Source organism: Coloeus monedula (assembly GCF_965178545.1).
Source record: "Coloeus monedula genome assembly, chromosome: 5".
Taxonomy (NCBI): domain Eukaryota; kingdom Metazoa; phylum Chordata; class Aves; order Passeriformes; family Corvidae; genus Coloeus; species Coloeus monedula.
In genome coordinates this window covers 28,996,266-29,015,242 of record NC_138785.1, presented here as the reverse complement: position 1 = coordinate 29,015,242, position 18,977 = coordinate 28,996,266, and the positions used below count along the sequence as shown (strand labels likewise).

General features: G+C 42.3%; 2 protein-coding genes across 2 annotated transcripts; one reads left to right on the top strand and one right to left on the bottom strand.

The window, feature by feature from the left end:
- Positions 1-3,068: 3,068 nt before the first annotated feature.
- SARAF (store-operated calcium entry associated regulatory factor) lies at positions 3,069-13,159 on the bottom strand. The gene is made up of 6 exons (XM_082281456.1): positions 13,044-13,159; positions 12,213-12,388; positions 10,591-10,984; positions 7,486-7,594; positions 5,851-5,969; positions 3,069-5,365 (listed from the first exon to the last, which is right to left on the bottom strand). Exons 1-6 carry the CDS (start codon positions 13,141-13,143, stop codon positions 5,340-5,342), a joined length of 924 nt encoding a protein of 307 aa, XP_082137582.1. The 5' UTR covers positions 13,144-13,159; the 3' UTR covers positions 3,069-5,339.
- Positions 13,160-13,334: 175 nt separating this feature from the next.
- On the top strand, positions 13,335-17,634 carry LEPROTL1 (leptin receptor overlapping transcript like 1). The gene is made up of 4 exons (XM_082281506.1): positions 13,335-13,462; positions 13,701-13,776; positions 15,154-15,340; positions 16,363-17,634. Exons 1-4 carry the CDS (start codon positions 13,447-13,449, stop codon positions 16,477-16,479), a joined length of 396 nt encoding a protein of 131 aa, XP_082137632.1. The 5' UTR covers positions 13,335-13,446; the 3' UTR covers positions 16,480-17,634.
- Positions 17,635-18,977: the final 1,343 nt, after the last annotated feature.

The following is an 18,977-nucleotide window of genomic DNA, read 5'->3' as shown; positions in this document are numbered from 1 at the left end:
CAAACTACAAAGAGCCCCAAACAGGTCTGACTTTGTTGAACACCAAACCTGGTACAGTTCTAAGTCTTCCACTCTCGCAGTGCAGAAGACACTGATGGCATTATTTAAATCCACATCAATAAAGTACTCATCCAACTCCTGGAGAAGAATGTTGATAAAGTAATCCCAGCATGAAGGTTAGCTCTGCAAAATTGTTCCAACTCAACATTTTATCTACATTCATTGTACTTTTTTTCCCTTTCCCCCAGCTGCAATTGCTGTCTGTCCGTTAAAGCAGATGTGATATGCTTACAGCTGCTAAAGGACATGAAAATGACTACAGGAGCTGACTGGGAGATGAATAACTCCCATTAGGCAGCAGCGGCAAAAGGTGTTTTGGATTGCTGGTAATTCCAGTGCTGCCTCAATAAAGACATCCCCCCCACATGCTGATTACAAGGACACAGGAGGCATACAGAAGGCGGCTTACAGGAACAATGATGTCAGGGCTGTGATCTCAAAGCCAAGTCTCATAGGATTCTGCACAATGACATCTAAATAAAGTTGCACAGCAAAGACTGCATAAGTCTTGGTGCCAGGGAAGTCAAGGCAAATGCAGTAAATGAGGAAAAGCTCCCTTTGCAGTACTTCAGAGAATCTGGTCTTTAAGCAGGCAATGATTCGTCTCCTCCAAATTTCACAGAGGGTAGTTTGAAGTCTGCATTATGGTATGGCTTAGATGACCCTCAGAGCAAAAGGTGTCAATCCATATTACTGCTAATTGTCTGTAGGACTGAACTTCAGGGATGCAAGATAAACTTTTAAATCCAGTAAAATAATCCTGATACAACTGCTGTTGTGTGAGAAGAGGGAGCAGGCAGGACTTACTGGGACACAGACTGCACCTGCAAGCCTGGCTTTGGCCTACTGTAGATGTAAACTTGCTACCCTTTGTCATAGTTGCTTGCTGTTCTTTCCATGTTTGGCCTTCTCTGTTCACTCCAAGTCACACTGCAGCAGGAAAGAAACACAGATGCACGGCCAAGTCACTTTTCTTTTGCTTGGCATTTTCAGAAACACCTGGTATCTTTGAACATACATCTGCTTACAGGATTTGCAACGGCATGATTGCGGAGTGGCTGAGCTAGCACATCCTAGGCCAGCTTCCTGGTGATACAAGTCTTAGTCATTCCTAAATTAGGATGGAAAGGATGTTTTCAGGTCTCCTTGCTGCCAGTTCACCAGCCCTTAATCTGCTTCAATCCCCAGCTGCCACACTGTACCTTTGACAAAAATGCTTCTCTGACAGAAAGCTAAAAAAGTCTTTCCACAGACATACTGCCCACAAAGGTCAATTCACAGCCTGACAATTGGCTCCCGTGACTTCATCGCTATCTACTCCATCCATTCCCAGCTGAATGCACTTTTTACAACTGCTCGTCCTTTCCTTGCTAAAGAAACATTGACCCCCAGCAGGAACAGAGGGAACTATAACATGGAACACAGTGGGAGATAAGATATACAGGCCACATAAAGGGAGTCTGCCGATTATTTCCATTAGCATTGGCAAATCACAGCTGCAATAGAAAAAGGGGTGTCAGAAAGTGAAGACTACTGCAGCTACACACAATAATATCTGGAAAGCAAAAGAACTGGCTGCAAAGGAAGGTTTCAGCAAAATATGCCAAGTGATAAGGAGCCTCTCCCACACAGCACTCAACCCTGAGCTACCCCAACAGGTACAGAAGGAAAACAAGGGACCTGATGTTATGTTTCATTAGACACAACATGAGACAACAGCACTGATTGCTGGTTCACACTGCATTGCTGTGAGATTTTAATACTTTTGTGGGTTTGCTCATATACCTTAGTTCACAGGCAGCTGGGCTATTTCTGAAAATATTAATACTACTTTGCTTTAGTAAGGAAGAAAAAATACAGCACTTGTAATTGGTGCTATGTGCAAGTGCTGCATTTTCAGCTTTTAGACAGCTGTGCAGGCAGGTAGGTATTGCTTGTTACTTCAGTAATTTCTCTCTGCAACAGCTTCTAGTGCTGGAAACTGTGCCACCTGGCTTAATTCCCCTTTTGGAACTCAGTGATGTAAAGTGATGACCACGGAAGAATTTTATTTTTAAAACCAACCACCTACCATCTTGCCTTGGTGCTAAGTCAAACACACACATGGCATCAAGGGAAAAGAGCAAGGTGCACAGCATGAGAGTCCGCAGAACCAGCCAAGATCTGACCTGGCAGCTGAGTCACAAGACACAGCAGCACTGAGAAAGCTTATCTCTATCTTTTTTTTTTCCTTTTGTCACATGCTTCATGGCAAGTCAGCTGTAAAACCAGGAGTTTCGTTTCTGTAATGAGTTTTAGCTTTGTGTGCGGGATGTAAGCCTTGTCACAGTACCAGCAGTTCTGGTCCCAAGTGCCAACTAGAATTGCAACTATCTACAACAGCATTTAACAGTTTAAGCATTTACATATGCCTTGCAGCAATGAAGTTGCTGTGAAAATGCTTCCAAAACCACACCCAGGAGCAGAAGGGAGACTAGGAGCTTCCAGATCTGATGTTCAGGAAGGAAGTTCAAGGTCTCTCACAAATATCAGCTCTAAGCTGCCTTCCCCAAGTTCTTTTCACTCAGGAGCATCAGCAACATTTGACAAAGGAAACACTGACAGCAGGATTTGCAGGCCTTTGTTTAACACCAGTTTACAACTACCAAGATGTTTAACTCTGTGTGTAGACCACGTCTCTGTTCAGCAGTGACACATCCTCTGTGTAAGAAGCCAGTACATCAGCTTGGGCTATCCCTGTGCTGAATTCTGCTCTGTCCACAACCAGGAACAGCAGCAGTGATTATAAATTCTTTTGAAGGGTTCAGCTCACCACCTTGTAAGAGCAGGAACTTGCTCACATAACAGAGTTTTTCTGCAGACTCAGATCCCAAACCTTGATTTACAAGACAGCCTTCAATTCCTTATAGGGTTCAGTGTTTTGTTATTGAAAACTTAATCAATGCAATAACTCTATTCCCAGTATTGTTTTATTTTATTTAAACAACATACAGCTTACCCACTCTGCATCTGAGGGTAAAGGATGGTATTACACAACCCAGGAAGTGGATGATGAGACAGACTCTAAGAAAACACACAATTCCATCCCTGCAGGCCTCAAGACACTGATTTAAAAACAAAAATACTCCTTATTCACTTATTTCATTCCTTTATCAAAGGGAAGGGCAAAAATATCCTACAGATTCAGAATCTATGTAATTAATCAGATTTAGGTATCAAATCACATTTCATGCAGAAACTATAAATACATAAATAAAAACGTAAACATTGTCTAAAACATTTCATAACATATTGTAATTTGAGAGCAAACTTTGGCTTCAAGCTACCCAGTTAGAAAAAATCCAGTTTCATTGTTATGTGATTAGTTGGCATAATTATTGACTGTGACCGGCTTAACCTGAATACGCTTAAAAATAAGTAAAGACTCCATATTTAAAATACATTTTTTTGCTACACTATGTCATAAAGGTAAGATTTACCATGGACTTCTTCTCATAAAAGGTAGAACTTTCCCTTTTTAGGTTCATAGTGCAGGCTATTAATGCAGTTATTTTCCCCCAACCCTCAGGGAGCTCTGAGAAGCAAACCACCACTTTACCCTCAAATTATCAATTTCATTTGATACTTTCAAAATAACACTAAGTACAAGCACTTTTTCATGAACCACTTTTTCTGTCTGTCTGCTTCATAAAGATGTCTGGGTTTTGCTGGTTTGGCTTGCTTGTGTATTTTTTTTTTGTTTTCTTTTCTTGTTTTCTCTCTTTTGGTTGCTTAAGCCACACAACGAACTTGGGTGTTACCATATGAGCTTCTGTACTCACCAATGGACATGGCTGCTCTCTGGTGAGTTATGCTGGAGTTAGTTTCTTAGACTAACCAGACCTACTGAATCTCCTTGTGCAGATGCACCTTGTATCAGCTCAGCAGTGCTTTGCTTTTGCTGTAATAGCAGGTATCAGCTCCCAGACACAGTATTTTCACAAGGCTGGAAGATAGCGCTTCTCTGGCTGCTGCCAGCATACACGAGCTGTGCACACACAAACACTTCTACACTCTGTTAGCATGGCTCGGGAGAAGAGCTGGTAATCAAGCAGCCCGTTTTTCACTCTTCCTCTCTCCCCACAACCCTGAGAAATTCCTCTGCTTTTTATCCAGCAATGCCTCTCCCAGGAGAGAGTAAATCACCCAAGAACTACTGTATGACACTTCACAGAGGCCCCAAAATACCATCACAGAACAAAGCAAGGCCTCTCTGCTTCCCACTCTCTGACAGCACTTTGTTTTAATAACCACAGTTGGGGAAGTTTACATCCTGTTAGATATTCAAGTTCCTTTCTTTGCTTAGTATCAAGGCCTGCTGTGTCCCAGAGATTCCACCATCTTTGCATTAAGAGCATTCCCTTCCCTTTCTCAATGCTTTACTGTGCCCTGGACAGGTCATCTAGCAGGACAGACCATTCACATCACAAGTTTTCACAGCACTGCAAACATCCACCATTAAAAGGAAAGTCTGTGGCCTCGATGGAGGCAAAATGTCTGTAATCACCTGAATTTAAATTACCTCAGTCTTCCAGAAACAGGTCCAAATTTCCAGGCTACTTATTTATTTAACCCCATAACTTAGAGACAAAATCCCATAGATTCGCACAGTCACCTTGGATAAGCTCTAAAACGTTGAGAATCCATGAATCTGCACAATTTGGCTCCAACAGTCACACAGCACAGATACAAATATTAATGTTAGTCTCTTCATATACAGTTTTGCTCTTGTCCACTGAGGAAGAACTCCAACACTTATCTGAGTAGCTGACTGCACTTACAGTAAAGTTCACATGAATTCTGCAAAGGCGAACAAAAGTAGCTTCAAAGAACAGCCCTTCTTACGTATCAGGTAGATGCTGGACTACCAGGAAAGAGGAAAAGAATATCAGAAATCCTGGATCAAATGAAATTAAACCCAGAACATGAGTAGTAAGATACATGCTTTGAAAATCTGGTAAGGCTGTCATTGCCATAATCCCTCAAGTACAGTCACTGTAACATCATTCTTCTTAACTTGGATGAGCTTTTTCTGCATGACATGCTGCTGATTTGAAACAGTGGATGTTCCAGCACCTGTGATACCCTAAACAGCAGTCAGAGTACACAGAGAAAGTGAGGAATTCTTTGCCTAGTCCTTCATACCTCATATGCACTTCTGAAGTATACTACTACTAAAAGAAGTACAAGTACACAACAAGATTTAGTTCAATCACTCTGATGTAATAATGTCAAGGATTTCATCTTCGTTTTGTGCCCCCAAAGCCTGCAAAGAAAAAAAAAAAGTCAGCTCCCCCATGGCCTTTCCACTGAACTTTCTAGTTCTAAAAAGGCTAAAGGTGGCAAGGGAGACAAGGTAAACATATTCACGTGAAATGGAACAGCAAGCAACTGTGGGCTGACTGGCCTGGAAACTATTCTGCTCTTGCAGATTAGACAACCTGCATTCTACAGAGAACATGTCTGTGCATGTTTGCTAGAGAAGGGAAAGCCTTAAATTAATGCACCTTGCCAGTGAAGACAAGCCAAATGCTGGTGGTGCCATGCCCACCGCAGGCCTGTGGGGAATTTCATGCCTCACAATGGTGCCCTACTTCCATAGGGAATGGAAGGAAGGGACATCATTACATGCCACCTACACCAACTGGTAAAATAAAACAAGAGGCTTGTTGAACCTCAACTAACATCTGCATGTTTTTGATAGGTCAAAGTCTCTTGAGCTTCAGGAAATTAAAAGGTGTTTTGCCTTACCAGAAGCAGTTCTTGTTCCTGAACTGCTGCCTTCTGTGGAATTCCTTGAGTACCCGTTCATAGGAGGTGCAGCTGTGGGATCTGTCCACATACTGTGATACGGGGAACGCGGCTGTGCTCTGGCACGAAACAAAGCAGAAGAAAGGCTTCATTAGTGGCCTTAGGAAAAATTAAGAAGATACCATTTCAAACAAGAGAACTAACTGCACCTCCAAGGGAAAACTGTAAGCAGTTATTTCAAAGCTGGAAATGTTCCTATTTAATGTATTTAACACGTTGAGAGCAAGGATACCCAGTGCTGTGGTATCATGATCTGTAGACTTTCAAAAGGAAATTAGCTTTGTTCTTCAGAATAAGCAATTCTAACAATTGCAAATGAGGAAATTTTTATCTCTGAAATTTTCACCTTAGATTCTGTCAGACAAGAAAGAAGTTTGAAATCTGAAGTTTAAATGCATTTTGGTATCACCTACATCCCAGCCATGTTTGGCAAGAGAAAACATCCTTCTGTTAACTATTTTGAAAAGGTCATATCAGTAACACTAACATATCATGGTCTTTGACTCATTGACTTAAAATTACTTGCTTCCATGGATATGGCATTTCCTGCTGTTGAAATTTACAAACAGCTCTCTCACACTTCCTGGCACCAGCATTTTGAGACACAATTTCAAAAGCCTAAAATACCAAATTAAACAACAGTGGACCAAACACTGTTTTAAACAAAAAGAAGCCCAAGTTAGGAAGCTTGTTCGTGTATTTGAACTTACTCAGTTACATCTCTAATCTTGAACAACAATTTGTGGCTCCTGAAATGGAGGTTTGTGTAGAAATCAGGGAACTAACCTGTATGTAGATACTACATAAATATAGTGCCTCAACACAAGAGTCATGTATTTAAGACTTAAGAAATAACAGGCCAATAAAAACTTTAACACATTATACCTTAGAAAACTTCTTAGCAGAATGAATATAAGGCTTCTGTTATTAAAAATAGCCCACAACTTTACAATGAAGATGCTTAGCACACTCCTGTCCATAAATTTTACTCTCTAATCTGTTACATTACTACAGGAATAGACTTGATACATATGCAAGTTATTTGATAAATAGAGAAAACTGCTTAGGCTTTGAAGATTTCCTGCAGGAATCTCATATTTTCTCCAGTGAAACCTAGAATGGCAGCAATTGCTCTCTTTAAACTGTTAATCTAAAAATGATGCATTCTACATGTCTAAAAGTCTATAGCAAATATGGCCATCCAGACTTATTTTAGGAAATATGACACTGATACAGGAGACCCATCTACAGACGATTATATGCTTAATATGACTATGTGTGTTTTAAGGCATTCTGCAGATAAATCATTTAAATGCTCAATTTAAATTTGCAGGACATCATGCCAGGTCAGAGGAAGCAGAATTAAGTACCTCAGTCTTTCCAATTCTTCCTCAGAAACATGTTTGAAATGTCTCTGGTCCTGGAGCTACAAAGAGCTGCTCAAAATTCTTCTAGCAGTAGGATTTTATAGCTTGAATGACACAGGCCTGAAAGCTTAGAAACAATGTCAACATAGTATATGGCATATCCCCTGAAAGCTTAAATGCTTAAAATCTTACAGTATACATATTTTACCTGTAACTGCCTGCCAAGTAGCCTAGCAAGCCTCCTGTTCCTAATCCAGTCCAAAATCCTGGTCCTGAACTGGTTCCATGATGGGAATGTGTTCCGAAGCTGCTGTCATCTTAAACAAAATGAAGATAGGAAGCATCAGTTAGTAATAGCCTAATCCTCAGGCCAGCTGTTGCAACAAGGTTCTCTCCTGTTAGAGATAACGGAAAATTAGACAACAAACTGTCCTGATTTCAGCAGATTCTTGATCAATCTTAACTTGAAAGGCCTCATATTTCAGAAAGCAGGAAAACCCACATAAACGAACACTACTGTAAAGAGTTTTATGTTAAAAATCTGCTTCCACTTCATCTCACAGCCCTGATGTTTGCAAAACATAGAAAGAGTCCCTGCCTTCTGATCTATAAACAGACAAGCTAGATTAAAAATAGAAAAGGAAATGAAGAAAGAATAATCTGCTGAAGGTCACAGAGCAGGCCAGAAGCAGATGCAGGAACACAAATCAAGTAGGTAACGCTGTGCGGCGAGCAAACCACAAAGACACAGGGCTCCCAATCTCACTGAGCACAGCTGCACAATCTGAGTCACAGTGGCTCAGTGTAACGCTAACATTACTGGTATTGTTCCTGGTAATCCGAGTCTGGCACTTGTTATCAAAAAGCCAAGCTAACTGCAATCACATTGCAAAGTTTTTTATTATGCATGAGTCACCAAGCTTGACAAATACCTTGATGCAACTGCAGGTTGTGGGGGAAGGAGTCGCAAATTTTTTTACATGCGACCTGCGTAACATGAGGTTCTGATTCAGAATAAATGTCTTCCATTAAAAATGGAGAGAGAAAATACAAACCCAAACTAAAACAATTTTCTCATCTAGCAAAAATCATGAATGCAAGAATAAGCTCAGCCCCAGGCTTAATACATAAGGAAGTATATAAAAAGGACTGAAGATAATATTAGGGTCTCCCTGAACCATGCCCACCTGAACAAGTGGGCCAAAGACGACATAGGTAAAAATTACACAGGGCCTGGTTTGTCTTCAAACTGGTATGGGTTGTCTGAAGTCATAGAAGACAAAACAATAATAAAATAATCGGTTTCAGTCTACACTGGATTTGATGTTGAATTTAATTTTGAAATGTGTGGGGAGAAAGATAAACTCTCATTGGGATGATATACCATTAAATTATGCTGATTTGGAGCAACAACCAAAAAAATGACTTAATTTGCTGCAAAAACAATGCTAATCAGAGATGAACCAACTCATTTGTTTAAAAGCACCATGACCAAACACTGACTCAAAAACCAGTAATTTTTTGTTGAAATATCTAGAGTAAACACTGAGAATCATGTTAAACCACTAACAGAGAGAAAGCAGAATTTAATTAAGATAGTCTAGCTAAACAAGTTTCACAGGACACATTCTGCATGTTAAGGGGATTTAAAATGAGGCAAATTAAATATTAACAGCAATATGTAAACAACATTGCTTTTCATTACTGTTCAGGCTCCAAAAGACTGATACATTCCTGGAACACATGGACATACACACTCAGAGACATGCTTTTGCTCTGCTCCTGCAATGTAAGGCAGACACTAAATGCACGAAGTAGCCTAACACTTAGTATTTTTAATCTGGCTCTACATTTCAGAGTTTTCCTCCTTACTTTGTCTGAAATCTAAAGAGACATCACTGACATCACATTTTACTAAAAACATCACAAATTAAACATTATATGGCTCCCAATGTGTATTTTAAGTGTCTCAGTTTTCACCAGTCAAGAAAACATTCTTTCAAGGCCCTGCCCTTGCCCAACTTGACACTCCTGCAAAGAAAAAAATGCATTGGGGGCAATTAATTGACAAGGAACTGAACAGAAAAAAATGAAAATAACTCTTCACTGTTTCACCTGAGCCCAGTGTGACAGAGCTGCGTGTCATGACCAGGGCTCTTACTGACCACCACATACAGCCAGTGCCATGCCTACACACGGCCACTGATGCACACACAGACAGACAGACTGACATAACTACATGCAAACATGCAAAAAAAACCCCCCAAAATTTGCAATGCCAACAGAAGCAGATTCCCTTTAATCTTCTGCTGCAGGTACAGCTGAAAGTTTCTGCTGAGCACGCCCTGCACTAGGGCATCCAAAAGAATTACACTGCACCCTCTGTTGGCCAAGCTGCTTAAGTAAAACTTGGAAAAAGCATTAATAACCATTATTAAAATATAAACTTTTGACTAAGTAAACTTAATCCTTGCTATGTATTTTCTTGCCAAAACCCCTTCTCTATTTTACAAAAAAAAAAAAAAAAAAAAAAAGTAAGTTGTGACAATGTAATTTAAGTTCCAGCGCTGTGAGTAGCTGGCATATTTACAGCCAGTTAAATGAGTTAGTCAGACACCAGATGAGCAATGTTTATTTCCCTGAGACACTATGACTGCCTAAGGAAGACCATTTGTTATGTGACAGAACTCACCAGTTTTCTGGGAAAAGAAAAACTGCCTCTTTTCCCAGCAGCAGCCTTGTCACTGCTTTTGTAATTTTCAACTTCAGATGAAAGGCCCCACATGAGATTCAGATGCTGTACCCTCTAATGACTGTCCACAGACACTGTTCTTTGCTCTGGGAACCAAATCTTTCAGCTGCTGGGACTACACTGAAGCACTGCTAAACAGAGGACTGGCACATGATACTCAACTCCATCAACCCTTCTGTAAAGTTTCAAAGTGCTCCTTTGGCATGGTTTTGTTTCCGGCTGTGTAAGACCATTCTCTTTTCCAGATTACCTATGACAATCATTCCCCCTGTCACAATCCTGCTATTTCACAGGTGATGAAAAGAATGCTTGCAGAGCATGGGGAGATGGCTTTTCAAAGGTTCAAAGGGCAGCCAGCCCTGAAAGCCTGTGGAAAACCAAGCCCTTATTTCCTCTTTTGAACAAAGAGCAGAATGCAAAGCTGGCCGTAGCCTCTACAGCCAATTCGGCAGTCACCTGCAAATGCTGTGGTTTTAACTCTATCCCACCTTCCCTTACCACAGATAAAACAGGACAATCCTGCTTGCTCTTTTGAATACTGTAAATGGTTCAGAGCCCTACCTGTGAAGGTGGACTTAAAACCAGGAGGAGGAGGTGCCTGCTGACTCTGCCAGAAGGGCCGAGAGAACCCATCACTGTCCCCAGAACTCTGCTGAGACTGCTGGTTGTTGCTGAGGAAGAACTTGTATACTCCAAAAGCAAGAATGAGAAGAACAATTACAACAATTGCTCCAGAACCAGAATCAGAATAATCTTTCCTTGACTGGTAATAGCTAGAGCCAAAGCTTCCGGAGTTCTTCACTTTCCTTTCACCTTCCTCAGTCAGCTCCAGCCTGAACAGCAAACTACAGGAGCCTCTTAGGATGTAAGGATCATCCGGGTAATCGTAGCCTTCACAGCTCACTTCTAGTTGTCCAAAACGGTATGCATTTTCCAAGTCTGCTTTGCACTGCCACTGAAAAATAAACACAATACAAAGTAAAACATACTGCTCCAAAGATGAAAACACCTGTCTGCTTCTCCAAACACGCCCTGAAATAACAAATCATCTAAGAGGCATAGAGTAAGACATTTCTGTGCACTCCTATTTTGAAAAGGAGTAGGAATTTGATGTTCAAATGAATTTTAAATCCTAAAACTTAAATTTAAAAAAAAAAAATCTTATCTTTCAGAACACTGCAGAGTTACAACTCTAGAAGATTTCAGTTCTTCACTGAACAGGTTTTTCAAATATCCTTTCTTTAGATACAGCAATACTTCTAAAAACATGCCGTACCCTGTGCAACAGCTACTTAATAAATGCCTGTCCTGTGCAAACTCGATGGCAGCTCCAAAAATGTAATGTGTGAGCCTGAAATCCAGTGCACCCTATTCCATTTCTGTGTGTGCAGAAATCAAGAGAAACTGGGACAGACATCATTAGGCATCCATGTGCAACACTTAACAATTATACTGGGGATTCTCTGGTTGAATATAGGCGGATCCTCAACCTCACGTTTCCTTGAGGTACCAAACACAGGGATCTCTAATGGCACATGGCATGTATTTTGGAGAGGAAATAAAAAAGTAGTCATTTCTAACTTAATAATTCAGGACAGCAGCACCAACTGTCAATTCAGATTTGACTGTTCTTTCACAATACTGTATCAGTTTTAACAATTACTTTCAGCCTTGATTCCTGGTTATCCATTGACAGGATCCTCGGTAGCAGCTAACAAAACAGAGGGTCATGACAATTTACTGACTAGCACTCACATCCTAAGGAGCAAGAAAAAGTCAGGCAAGTCTGAAATTTAGTTTTTAAAAGGTAGAGCAAATATTCAGAAGCCCTTTCCATGCTAATAAAAAATGGAAATTCACAAAGCAATAACAATTCAAGAGCATCCTCTGGGGTTTGCAAGAGTTTGATTTTATAAACTCAAGCATCATTTTATTTAAAACCAACAAAGGTTTTCTATACCATGCTTTTACATTAGCTCCTTCAAAGATATTTCAAACGTGCACCTATAGCAGTTATGGAAAATCCAAATCTAAAAGTATTTAGGTTAAGTTTTAGCTGCAAGAGTTCATGTAACAAAAAGCACCTGAACTGACAACCTAGCTCATTACTCTTTTTTCCTTCAGAACTTACCAGCTTGGGGAAGGTGATTTCATAAACAGTTTAACAAGTTTTAAACAGTTACCTGTACATCATAGCCATCCCATCCTTTGTTGTAACACTGAACAACCTCAGGGACACGGGAACACCCCGCAGAGCCTCCTGTGCACTGGAGCTGAGGGAGCGCGGCTGTCCGCCTGGATGTCGTGTATTGCCCTCTGTGGAAAGTGAGCACCTGAACATCCCGCAGCAGAACCTTCCCTGAAACAGGCAGCACAAAGAATCACAGAAGCCATTAGGCTGGAAAAGACCTCTGCAATCATCGAGTTTAACCTCAAAAAACAAGCCCTACCTCGTCAACCGGACCATGGCACTGAGTACCACGTCCAGCCTTTCCCTAAACACTCCAGAGACTCTACCACCATCCTGGGCAGCCCATTCCAGTATTTAATCACCCTTCCTGTGAATAAATTCTTCCTAGTGCTTGTCAGCGCTTGTGCGGGTGCACTCTTGCCTACAAGGGCCCCCTCTGAGGAAAAGGCTGCAGAGACAGAGACCGAAGCAGTAAGCCTGCATCTTTACGAGAGGAAGCTCTAGGAAGCATCAGACATCAGAGGGAAACATGGCAGAGTTCTCCATTTCCTTCCGAGGCGGCTCTGGGCTACTCCTCGCATACAGCCAGCCACCACTGACCGCACTGCGGGATTACTGCTGCGACACAAGCCGATACAGAGGGAGCCCAAACCCAAACGCCTTCCTAGCGCGGACTGCGGCACAAGCCCTTCTTCCCCCGTACCGCCCGCCGCTAAACCGGCAGCACTGCGCAGTGCCGGGCCGCGAGGAGCCGCCGACGCTCCGGGAGAGGCGGCAGGGGCGGCTGAGGCCGCATGAGGCCCCCTCATCCCGCGGGTCTCACCCGGTCGGTCCCAGCCCAGCACGGGTCCCGCGGCGGCGCAGAGCAGCAGCAGCAGCAGGGGGAGCGGCGCAGGGCCCGCCATGGCAGCACCGATGCCCATCAGCCTCCACCCAGGGGGCGGCCGCCCCCGCCGGAACGGGCGGGGCCCGGGGAGAAGCCCCGCCCCCAATGCGCCGCGGGGCCAATGAGCGGCCAGGGCGCGGCGCTTCCCGCGCTCCGCGCAGGGGGCGGGGCCGCCGCCAGCAGCCCTGCGCGCGCCACGTGTGAGCGTCACGGGGCAGGACCGGGAGGGGCGGGGCACGGCCCTCCCCGCCGGCGGAAGCGGCTTCCGCTTCCGCGCGGCACTTCCGCTTCCCGGCGCGCGCCTCTGGGGTGCCGCGCGGTTGGCGGGACGGGCGGCGCCATGGCCGGAATCAAAGGTGCGCGCGGCGGGGCGCGGCGGCCGCCCGGTAACGGCGGGAGCACGCGGCCCGCGCGGGGAGGGGCCGGGCGGGCCCCCGGGCGGGAGGGGCCGGGAGCCGCCGCGGGAGCCCGAGTGTCCCCGCTCCGCCGGGCGGGCGGGGCTGCGCTGAGCCCCGCGTTTGTTTGCGGGCTGCGGTCGGTGTGTGACACGGTGCGATGTACCCTTCATGTTGGTTCGATCTGTTCTCGTTGTAGCTCTGATCAGCCTGTCCTTTGGGGGAGCGGTCGGACTGATGTTCTTGATGCTCGGATGTGCCCTTCCCCAATACAAGTACCGTGCACTCTCTTTCTGTTCTGCATTTCCTTTTTGAGTGTTTGTAGCTTCACAGTAATCCGGCTTCCATAATGGTGGATTGATAAATCCTCTCTCTGTAGGAGACGCCTTAAGTTTTTTGGGTGGGGTTTTGGGGGACTTTGTTTTGGTTGGTTGGGCTTTTTTTGCTTTTACTTCAGAAGACTGGGGTGGGAAAAAAAAGCACCATTCAGGATTTAATTAACCCTAAAAAGTAATGGCAGCAAAAGTTAAACTACCAGGCCTGGCTGCAAACTGTGAAAGGATGTGCTGCCCTGAGTGTCTCAACTGGTGTCCCGCTGTGGCTGACAGGCAGACAGCAGCATCTCCTGAGGTGGGCGGCAAGTGTGTGTTATCCAGGGAAGCACGTGTCTTTTCTGTGGCTGCCTAGTGATAGCTGGGCTGTCAGTGACCATCAGGTGGATCCTTGGCTGTGTCCCACACTGGTAATGTAGCATCTCGAGTAATTGCAGCTGCCATCTGTACTTTCCCTACATTGATTCCTATCTCTTAGCTTTCCGGAGATACCCAGTAGCAGACCAGGTGTTAAGATAGTAAGACCTATGGCTTTGACTCTTTGCAAGCGAATGCTGATTTTACAGAAAATATTTTAAATTTACTTACTCAGTGTTGAATAAATACCAGATATCCTGTTATTGGTTGTGAATTGCAGTTCTCTACATATATGACTAGAATTCTTATGCCAGCTTTCTCTTGTTACAAAACCATTGCTAGTGGCACAAACGCTTAGGAAGGAGACCCTTATGCGGTTTCCCTTCAAACAATGCAGTAAAGTTTTACTGAAACAATGTGCACTTGTGTTTGTGTGCCTGAGAAATCTAGTCTGGGGCACTGCAAGCAACAAAGCAAAGTGTTGCCAAATATGGTGGTGTACTTCTTGTAGGTTTCTGCCGGTTGCACTCAGATTTAAAAAAAAAATAAAAGTCTTGGTTCCCTGCAGTGACTGAGTATGGGCTGAGAACAATACTCTGCTCCATCTGTGCACTGAAAGCTTATTGACAAAATGATGTAAGGGCCCTGTGATGGTATCTCTGCAATTCTTAAGTACAGCTGATAGGATAAATTTGGAGTTAAGCTCACCTTGTGAGGTGGCATTAGATTTAGGCTTGCTTTATGAATATCCTGTTAGTGAGCTCTGCTGCTGTTGAGGTCAGCTGAAGCCACTCACAAACAGTCTGTTGGATAAATGTCAGCTCATTTCAAGGCAAAGGATTTGCCTTCTCTGGGTTTGTCTTTCTTAAATGGGGATGCTGGATGGGGAAAAGTGCATTGATTTTAGGAGGAGCAGGAAGTAAATCCAGTTAACTAAAACTTTTCTTCTCCTTTCTTTTTCAGCCAGTACTGGCCACTGTTTGTTCTGTTTTTTTACATCCTTTCCCCTATCCCATACTGCATAGCAAGAAGATTGGTAGATGACACAGATGCTACAAGTAACGCCTGCAAGGAGTTAGCAATATTCCTTACAACAGGCATTGTGGTCTCAGCGTTTGGGCTGCCCATAGTGTTTGCAAGAGCAGAACTGGTTAGTAATATTTCATGCTGTGATTGCTTTTTCTTTTTTTTTTTCTAGAAAACTTCGTTCTTCGTGTTTGTTTGTTTGTTTTAATTGAAGGTAAAGCTTTCATGCACTAAATATTTCTTATAATTCTGTACTTTTGGAACCAGAATAAGAGTTCTTTCGGCAAGAAAAATCAATACAGAAACAGGAGCATGGCAGACCATTGTGATTGCCAATTGCTTCACGTGGTCATGGAATAAAGCCTAACAAAGCAATGCAGAGAAAATGAGACAGAAAATACTGTGAAAACTTAACAGGGAAGTAACCAAATATAGAAGTGTAAAGAGTACTTTGAAGACAGTTTGCGGAATAGTTGGGCTAAAGCAGCATGAATAAACAAACAAACAAAAAAAATGAATTTTTGTACTGACTGTAAATGATATTGGTGTAATTTTTAAAAACTTCCAGGTTCTCATTATGTACTTCCTGGTATACAGCTTTTCACTAAAATACTTTAAAAGTTCACTTTTAAAGTGGATGTCAGAAGGCACTACCAAGTCAAAAAACATGGGGTGCACTTTCATAAATGTCTTTAGGCAAGAAGAGTTCAAATGGACAGTTTGAATGCCTCACATCCTTTGCATAATCCACTTACTCTCCTGTGAAAACATCCACCTCCTTTTTTGTTGCTGGGGTTTTGAAGACCTTAAATATCTGTTTTAAACAGTCTTACAGCACAGCTGGGCTGCAGATGTGTTTGATGCTGTTGTCTAGCCTTACTCTACATACCAAACCAGTTGAGCCTGCTAGCCTGTGCTTTGAGTACAGCTGGGAGAAACTTGCAGTGCTGCTTGGCTGGCTGTGAATTTGTCAAGTAATTTTGAGTAAACCCAGCCTGCTCGGTGTAAGCACAAGTGATGAGACATTGCCTCTTGCATCTTGGACATGTTACTGAACTTTGTTGAGAATGGGACAATAAGATGTTACCTTTTGTCTTGTTAGGGTTCAACTCCAAACATGTCTAACTGAATTCCCCCTGTTCACAGATTTACTGGGGCGCGTGTGCACTCGTTCTTACCGGGAATACAGTCATCTTTGCCACGATCCTAGGATTTTTCTTGGTCTTTGGCAGCAATGACGACTTCAGCTGGCAGCAGTGGTGAAAGGAAGATAAGAGAACTATCCACAGGCATCTTGTCATGCAGTGGCCATCCATACAAATGAGAGAATGGGCAATAAAGAGAAGTAGCGTAGCAAGCCTCTTGAGTATTCTAGATGCTCGTTTTGACATTGTTCGTTCTGAGTGTACTACTGTTGCTGACAGGGTTTCTACGTTTTTATGAAGTGGAGAGATGATTGATTTCATTTTTACCTATGGTATGTTTTTAGGTGCTCTCTTGGTTTAAAATTGTTATCCTTCTGTCCAATGTTTTATGTGAAGCTTTAAACCAGGAACAACATTTAAACATAGTTTCAAAGATTTAAAGTTGGGGGGTTTTGGTGGGTTTTTTTTGGTTTCCTTTTTGTTTTTTAAGTTAAGCATTAATACTATGTTTCAATTTTTTTTTTTTTTTTAATACCAGGATTAAATTATATACAAGCTGAATGGAGGTAAAAGATTGTCCACCACCATTGCCAATTACCAGATCAATAGATTGTTGTTATATTTTAGCAGAGGCAAGGTGGGTTGGAGAATACCGGTTGCAGATTTTCTTCTGCCCATACCTCAGACTGGGTGATGAATGTTGATAGCCTTCATTTCAAGAGAAGGCTGAGGAGCAGGTAGAGTTATCTGGGAGAAGAGTCCTAAATTTTAACACCACTAGCTCTTTTACCTGCTTTGTTACCAATTCTGTGGATGTGACATTCAAATACTCTGTAAATGTATTGATGCTGACATATAAAACAAGTGTATTGTAGGGGAAGAGAAAATGATGTTTAAATTCCATTTTTTAAAAAAAGTATCTTTTGAACTCTTTCTATTTATAAGTATTGTATGGTTTTGAAGTTTTATGTCAACTTTTTACCACAAAGATGGTAAAATGTTCATTTATGGAACTACTGGTCTGTGTTAATTTGAAGCATATACAAAGCTATTTCCTCCTCCCCCTTTTTAATTTATTTTATACATAGCATATATATATATAAATATATAATAAAACAGCTTTTAAAATGTAGATTAAAACTTTGTGTTAAACTTGCCTGAGTTTTTCCCCCCCTTTTTTTTTGTTTTTTCCCCCCCCCCCTCAATGCAGCTGAGGCATGACTTTTTCGGAAGTCACTGGCTGAACTGATGTCACTGACTGTTTTTAAGTTCTTATGCACTATTGGTTACTAAGATTTACTGTTATGTCTGTAACTGTAGCTTGTGTTCTGTAAGATTGCACATGTAGCTTCAAGTATTTAAGACAAGTTTTCTGCATACCTCTCAATTGTCCGGATTTTTTGTTTGAAGAAATCTGCCATTAGACATTCCATCACAACACAGTTAATGAGTACCACTTAACCAGGTTTTCCTGTACCATGTGCAGTGATGACCTTGACCAAACTTACTTCTAAACTTTTTTCAGTTCTTTAAAAATAAAGTCTATGAAACTTAACCATGTAGAATTAAAAGCTGACAGTTGCTTAGGTTTTGCTTAACAGTATGAAAAGGCACAGAACTGCAGGTCTTAGCTGTAGTAGTTGTGTATGGATGCAAACAAAGTATAAAGCTTGCATATATATATATATATGTATATATATATGTTCATAAATGTATATGGATATATACAAAGTCTGGTAGTAATGGGGTGTGCTCCAGGAACCGGTACTGGCAGGTGGGACCAGCAGGGGTGTTGTTACCTACACACACTGCTTTGTTAATGTCCTGTGTGTGAAACAGAGGAACAAGCAGGTACTAAGGCTCCAGTGCAGAAGCCAGTCCAAAGGAGACAGTATTTCAAGCATAGACAAGTGCTTCACCAGGCTGCCTGTGCTGGTGGTGTTTGGAGCTGCACGAGGGCTGTAGGATCATGTGTTTCTTCCCCTTTTTCAGCAAGATTTCTGCACCCAGGCCCCCAGTACAATGGAGGCTTCAGAAAATCTTCCAAACCAGTGGCTAAAGTTGCAGTCCTCTACAGTCCTTACAAAGGAAGAATGCCTAGGACTTGTACAAATATGAATGTTACCTATTTCTTTTTCATGGTCAGGAACTGTTTTCTCCTTCATTCCTGAAGTCACGTGATGCTATTTTCCAGATCACTGGTCATGCAGCTGACTGTGTATGTATCAGTGGTGCATTTTTTGTTAATTGCATTACAGCACTCCCTCCTTGCTTGCACACCAAGTACATGCAGTATCGCTCTGATTTATGAGCAAGACACTTGAGAGGTATGATCCTTCCATATAATATGCACTGAGATTGTGTTACCATCCTTCTAGAGGGAAAAACTTCGAGCGATACAAATTTTAAACAGCAATCTTGAGTTCTGTATGTTTAATCAAAAATACTCTAATAAAAAGAGTATTTTGTTTAAAGTATTAATTGTTCTTTCTCCAATGTGGTTGTCATTCCTGTGGAAGAGATGACACTGGATTGCTCACTAGTCCTTCAGAGTGAGTATTTGTGTTATTTACCTGGGACTGCTCTATAAAGAGGGGCTCCAGTGTCCCAAGTTGC